The 6,608-nt window shown below is 41.4% G+C and overlaps 1 protein-coding gene across 2 annotated transcripts in view; it reads left to right on the forward strand.

The window, feature by feature from the left end:
• The window catches only part of LOC123260063, a 174,632-nt gene extending 169,342 nt beyond the window's left edge, over positions 1-5,290 (forward strand). Inside the window, exons 5-6 of one of the 2 annotated variants that reach the window (XM_044720986.1) lie at positions 1,470-3,909; positions 4,029-4,374. In XM_044720986.1, the coding sequence (XP_044576921.1) occupies positions 1,470-3,909; positions 4,029-4,240 (2,652 nt within the window). In that variant the 3' untranslated portion in view covers positions 4,241-4,374. Of the gene's footprint in view, positions 1-1,469 lie in introns of both variants that reach the window. The other variant, XM_044720985.1, reaches the window with a different exon arrangement.
• Positions 5,291-6,608: the final 1,318 nt, after the last annotated feature.

Genomic DNA, 6,608 nt, shown 5'->3' on the forward strand with positions numbered 1-6,608 from the left:
TCAGTGAGGTTTCGGGTCATCAATTTGGAATCGTATGATAAAAATTTTTTTTTTTTATTTTTGGTACACGGAAAAAAGAGAACTTGAAAAATTACAGTATAAAATTTAAAATCGGTACCGTCGTAATCAATACTAGAAAAATTACAGTCTGAAATAACATTTTTCTAAATTCAATTTTTTAATTTAATATTCAGAGCTTTCAATGTATCAATGTAAATATTACATTCTACAATTTAATTCTTATAAAATCTGTAATAATTACATTTGAAACTGTAATTTTTCCAGTTTTCACCACGAAGCGCCACGTTGCATTATATACTGTAATTTTTCGAGTTTTTTTTTTCCGAGTAGTATTTTTGTGGGGGGAAAAATATTTTATTTTATTTTTGATGAAGTTTTTTGTTTTCTGTTTTAAAATTTAAAATAAAATTTTCTAATGATTAATACACTAAAAAAAAATTAACTTAAATTAAGAGTAAAATTCTTGAACCAAGAAAATAATTTTGAAGAAGCTCATTGTCTTGAATCAAGACGAAAAATTCTTGAATCGAGGTAAATTTTTTTAAACAATTTAAAGAATTTTTAAACTCAAACCAGGATGATGAAATTCTTCAAAATTATTTACTTGATTCAAGTAAATTTTTTTTTCTGTGTAGATGACTTCAAAAGCTTGAACATTAAGTAAAGTATTGGAATGAAAAATTTTAAATTGATAAAAGAGCTTTTGAATTTTTATTCAGGAGCTTTAAGAGAAAAAATAAGTGACTAATTCATCAAATTTCTATTCTTAAAAACTGAATAAAAATTATATTAGTTTTTCTTTTATTTTTACAAGTGAAATTTTTATTGAATTTTTTAATGACAATTTATTTGTTGAGAAATGTTTAATTAAGTCACATATTTGATATTTTAATACTTTCACTTCACTAAAATTTCATAATACTGAAAAATTTAAGACATCTAATAATTGTTCTAACAAATAAATCAAAATTGAAAAAAATTTTATTCATTCCATAATTATAAAACTTTCTTGTCATATATAAATAAATAATAAATAATTCATACGTCATTTTCAAACTTAACATTCAAATAAATTACATAAATAGATTTAATCAATCAATAACTACAATTTCATTTCAAATTTATGTTTACATTAACATTTATTATCAAATTTTCACAATTAACATCAATCCAAAAAAAATTTTCCATAATTTTATTTTATTTCCACACAGTAAAAAAATTTTCGTCAAGTTTAACACAATTATTTTACACAAACTAATGTTAATTCAACATTCTAGTGTGTTAAATCAACACATGAGAATGTAAATTCTACACACTAGAGTGTAATATTCTACACAAAAATTTTTACACTTTACACAATGACGAAAAATTTTTTACTGTACATAATTACTCAAAAAAAAAAACATAAATCAAATCACGACTAATAAAAACCATCTTTCTGCTTCCAGGACTCGCAGAACGGCCCACTGCTGGACCGATGGAGCATATGTTCAGCTGAGGAGGAGCCGCTGGTGTTGCAGCAGTTCTTTCGTTTCCCAGAAACGCGTCCACTGGTGCAGCAGCTCCTAGCGGCTGCCGGTTCGGGTTCCACGGATGCTATGTCACCGAGTCGCCGTCCATCTCCGCCGACTATGCCATTAGCCCACTTGCCGCCGTCGATGCACTTGCTCCACTGCCGACTGCCGCACCCAGGATCTCGACTCGGGCCCTCGCTTCAGGTTCCCCCCACCACGTCATCCCACCTCTCCATGTCGCCGTCCGCCCAAACCAAGCACTTCACAGCATCAGCCACATCCGCCTCATCATCCTCAGCAGCAGTATCATCAACCAACAGTTGCATCACCACCTCGCCACGCATCGAGTCTTCGCACTTGACCTCGCCACTCAACAGACTCCAGAACATGCAGCCGTTTGACCTCCGGGAGTTCGGAGGCCTGGGCCTGGCGGGTTTCCCGCACCTGGGGCCGCCACCGCTGGACCAACTAATCCAGGCTCGAAAGTCCTTGCGGCCGCACAGCCCTCCCCACCACTCAACGGCCCAACTGAGGCCCCCAATGCCAGTGGCGCCCATTTCCACGACCGCTCTAGCCTTCGGCCATCCGTTGGCAGTCGCCGGATCCTCCGGGGCCTTGCCTCCAAACTTCCCCGTAAACTTCTCCCACCATGGCATCGGGAAGCTCAACTCCGGACTGACTTCTCCAGGAGACCTGTCCTTCAGCGGAGGTGAGAAGAGCATCAGCGAAGTCGGCTCTGAAACGGAGGACGATGACGAAAACTCCGGCAGCGCCCTCAATTTAAGCCGCAAAGACTCCGCAAGGCAGGACAAAAGGGCCTCCAGAAACCCTTCTATTGCCCTCCACGCGACCCCTACGCTCTCCAGGCCCCACGGAGTCCCCGGAAGAAAGTCCCAGTCGCCCGGAAAACGCAGCCAATGGGGAACAACCTCCAACTTGCCTCCCAATTTGGGAACGCCCTTTATAAATCCTGCTACAGGAAAGAAACGCGTCCAATGCAACGTCTGCCTGAAGACTTTCTGTGACAAGGGAGCCCTGAAGATCCACTTCAGCGCGGTCCATCTTAGAGAAATGCATCAGTGCACTGTAAAAGGCTGCAACACCAAATTCAGCTCCAGAAGATCCCGAAATCGGCACAGCGCCAACCCGAACCCTAAACTCCACTCACCACATCTACGTCGGAAGATTTCGCCGCACGACGGAAGATCTTCAATGGCCCACGCGTTGGTACTGCCCCAGCAAATTGGACTGCCTGTCCCTGCCAGTGGGCTGAACCATCTGCCCTTCGGGTCTTTTCCGCTACTGACTCCGCCGCCAGAGCTTAGATCTCCTGCTTCTCTTTGCGCTCTGGACTTCAAGCACCTGGAATTATCGTCGACGCAGAGCCAGGCTATGTATGACGAGGCTATGCATCAGAGGATGATAACTACCACTGCAGCGACTACTATTCCCTCCACTGGGCCTTTCTCCGCGTTTTCTAATACTATCACAACCAGCGCTCACATGAGAGGTCCTCCTAGCACCGCAAGCACCACTGGTGGAGCTTCTCCGTCCTCTCAAACGCCCTCGATTATCCTTGAAGGGGAGGAAGATGAAGACGATGAAGAAGGAATTGTTATTGTGGGAGATGAGATGGACTCTATGGATGCAACCATGGTCAGGAGCGAAGATGACAGGGAATCCCAGCCGTTCAATTTGGCGAAGAGACCCAAGTTGTCTGTTGAAGGCGAGGAAGATTTGGTCAGCAATGCTGATAGTGTTGATGATACTGATTCTACAGGGGCTGTTGATCATTCAGTCTCCTTTAACAACAATAACAACACTAATAATAACAATAATAGCAGTAGTAATAATAACAATTATAATAATAACACCAACAACAATAACAATAACAACAACAACGCTCACTACCAGCCGAATACTCAACCAAACTCAATCGCCTTCAACCGCGGCGTAAGAAAACGAAAGTCCCAACACCCGACTCGCTGCGCCATGCCAACAGAGATCCACTCGTCGTCGACAGACGGCGACTCTTCCAACGATGCCGTGTTCCAAGACCAGCCCGAGGACATGTCGATGTCCCGATTGGAGGCCGAACAGCGAAAAGCTTCGCTCTCCCCCGCTGAAAACGACAACCTGAAAGCGGTCAAGCAGGAGAGAATCGAGACTGAAGAGAACGAGGACGAGCCCAGAGACCTGAGCTCTCACGCCAACAGCGTCAGGTCGCCCAAGCGGTCTCACTCTCCAGAGGAGCCGCAGCCCTCGAAGGAGCCGGCCGTCCAGGTGAAGGAGGAGCCAGAACGTGATCCGGATCTAGAGGAGGAGGAGGAGGAGCTGGAGCGAGAAGACTCCAAGGAGGAGCTCAAAAGAGAAGGTGAGCGTCCCGAAGTGATCTCCCGAGCCCCGAGCTCGGTGGAGAGCTTTCCTCCCGCCACCGACGACCTCTCCCTCGACTCCTCGAATGCATTGCGTCAACTCGAGTCCTTGTCGCAGGGTCGCATGATGGGGCCGTACGGACCGGGGAGCAGAGAGCCCAGAGGATCAACTTCGAGTCTGCCTGGCCGGATCTCCACCAGCCCAGTCCGGCTCTCCAGCTCGAGTCCAACCCTCCATCAGGACACCAGCAGCAACATGGACAACTACTCTCGTGGCTCGCGCTCGTCCAGCGCCTCGCCCTCAACGGCGGCCACAGATGCGGACAATAGTCTCATCACCTACGCCAGGTACGAGAACGGCGGATTCGTCAGCACTCAGGAGGTTCCGCTGGACAGAGACAACCCCCGGAGGTGCACCGCTTGTGGGAAGGTCTTCCAGAACCACTTCGGGGTCAAGACCCATTACCAGAACGTCCACCTCAAGCTGATGCACCGCTGCAGCGTCGACGGCTGCAACGCCGCGTTCCCCTCCAAGCGCTCCAGGGACAGGCACTCCGCGAATCTGAACCTCCACCGGAAGCTCCTCTCCACCAGCTCCAGTCCGCCCAGCGCTTCCAGCCTCCCGCCGAGCTTGTCGCCCAGGATGGACGCAGAGATGAGTCCGCTCTTGCACAACGACTTCCTGGCCAGGCTCTACGCTGATGGTCTCGGCTACGGACTCCCCTCCGCAGTTGACCTAGCCGCCAGGATCCCGCCCCCGCATCTCCTGATGCCGCCCCATTTAAGTCCTTTTCCGGGGCTCTCTTCCTTTGCGAGTCACCTAGCGGGACTCAATGGACTCACTCAGCAGCACCTTTCGCAGCTCAACCAGCTTTCAAGGCTCAATGAAGAGCGCAGTCCTTCTAAGTCCCTGTCTTCGCCCGCGACTTCGCCCATTGGCTCTCTTGAGGAAAGATTGCCCATGGAAGAGGTCAGGTGCAAGATTTCCGGCTGCGATCGCGTTTTTGGCTCACGCGCAGTTCGCGACGCTCACGCCAGGGACCCTCAGGCGCACAGGGACCTCCCTGTTTTATCGACCACCGGTAATTCGTGACCTACGGCCGTGTATCCGCTCGCGATCTCCCGCCGCGGGTACGAACAGCCTTACCCGTAATTCTGAAATCTAAACGGCGAATTTTATTTTTATTATTGTATTATTATGATAATATCTTATTATTTCTTTTTGTTATTACTATTTTTATTATTATTACTATTACTATTATTATTATTATAAATATTGAGATAAATGAATGCTCTTAAACACTGTGGGATGGACTGGATTTTCTTGTTCTCACTAAAGAGATCTTGGTGAGATTAAAGGCATCAAAAGAACTTTGAATTGATAAAAAAAAATTATTTTATTGCTGGTGTAATATTTTTGTTGGGTTGATTTAACTTTTGATATGAAAATATGCTTTTAATAATCTTGATAGAGACAAATTTTATTTATGGGAAAATAATTTTTTTTTTATATTTACAGTAAAAAATTTTGCGTCATTGCGTCAAAAAATTTTTGTGTTAAATATTTAACACCTTTACATATAAATTTAACATTTATTGTTTCAAATTAACACAAAAAAGTGTTAGATATATAACATAAAAATTTTTAACACAAAATTTTTTGACGCATTGACGCAAAATTTTTAACTGTATAGATATAAAGTTATAGTTGTGATAAACACGGATTTACCATCATTAATTGTCTAATATTTATTAATTAATGATTAATAATAAATTTGATTTGTCTCTCGGTAATTAAAAAAAAAAAAAAAAAAATGTATATTAGTGTTTTGAATACTAATTTTGAGGACAAAAAATCTAATATTATATTCTAAGAATAAGTAGCGAGAGATATTTATTGTACTAAAAATCCGTAAAGGAAATTATTGAGATAATAATTTTATTGTTGTGATTACGTGCACTAGTGTACGCTAATATATTTAATCTGCTTAGTATATCTGTATGTACATAATCAGTGAATTTAATTATCAATAATTAATTAAAATTAATACTATTGTTATTATTAAATATTGCAATCGCGTTCTCATTTTTCCGCGATTTTGTAAAGTAATAATACTCGATAAATGGCAGCTACATGGCAATTCTATAGATTTAAGAGAGTGGAGTTTATTGCAATTAATGAGATTGATGTTTAGACTGGTGCCACTTCTCTGGTGTAGATTTATTATTATTATTATCGGTAAAATTAAGAACGAGGGAAATATATAAATAATTATTTATTGTTTTAGGATAAAACTGGCGGCCAGTAGCGGGCACTGCCGCGATAATTATTAATATTAATAACATTATTATTATTATTAAAAATAATAAAAAATTGATTGAATAAATACTTCCTAATGATATATTTATCATTATAAATAAATAATAAAAATAAAAATTATAGTAAAGGCGTGTATTTAAATAGTTATCTGCAAATCAACGCACTGCCTGTCAATATTATCACGAGATTTATAAAATATATAATAAATAATAAATTAAAATTAATAAGCCGCCGTTAATAAGCTTTTGTCGTACGCAACTTTCCTCGACTGTATATATGATATGTTGGTTAATTTTATTATATTAAGTGGAGAAATTATTATTTTTGTTTTAAGTTAAAAATTAGGCTAATGGTTTTTTATTTTCAAATTTAATTTTA

Source organism: Cotesia glomerata, linkage group LG2, assembly GCF_020080835.1.
Source record: "Cotesia glomerata isolate CgM1 linkage group LG2, MPM_Cglom_v2.3, whole genome shotgun sequence".
NCBI classification, from domain to species: Eukaryota; Metazoa; Arthropoda; class Insecta; order Hymenoptera; family Braconidae; genus Cotesia; species Cotesia glomerata.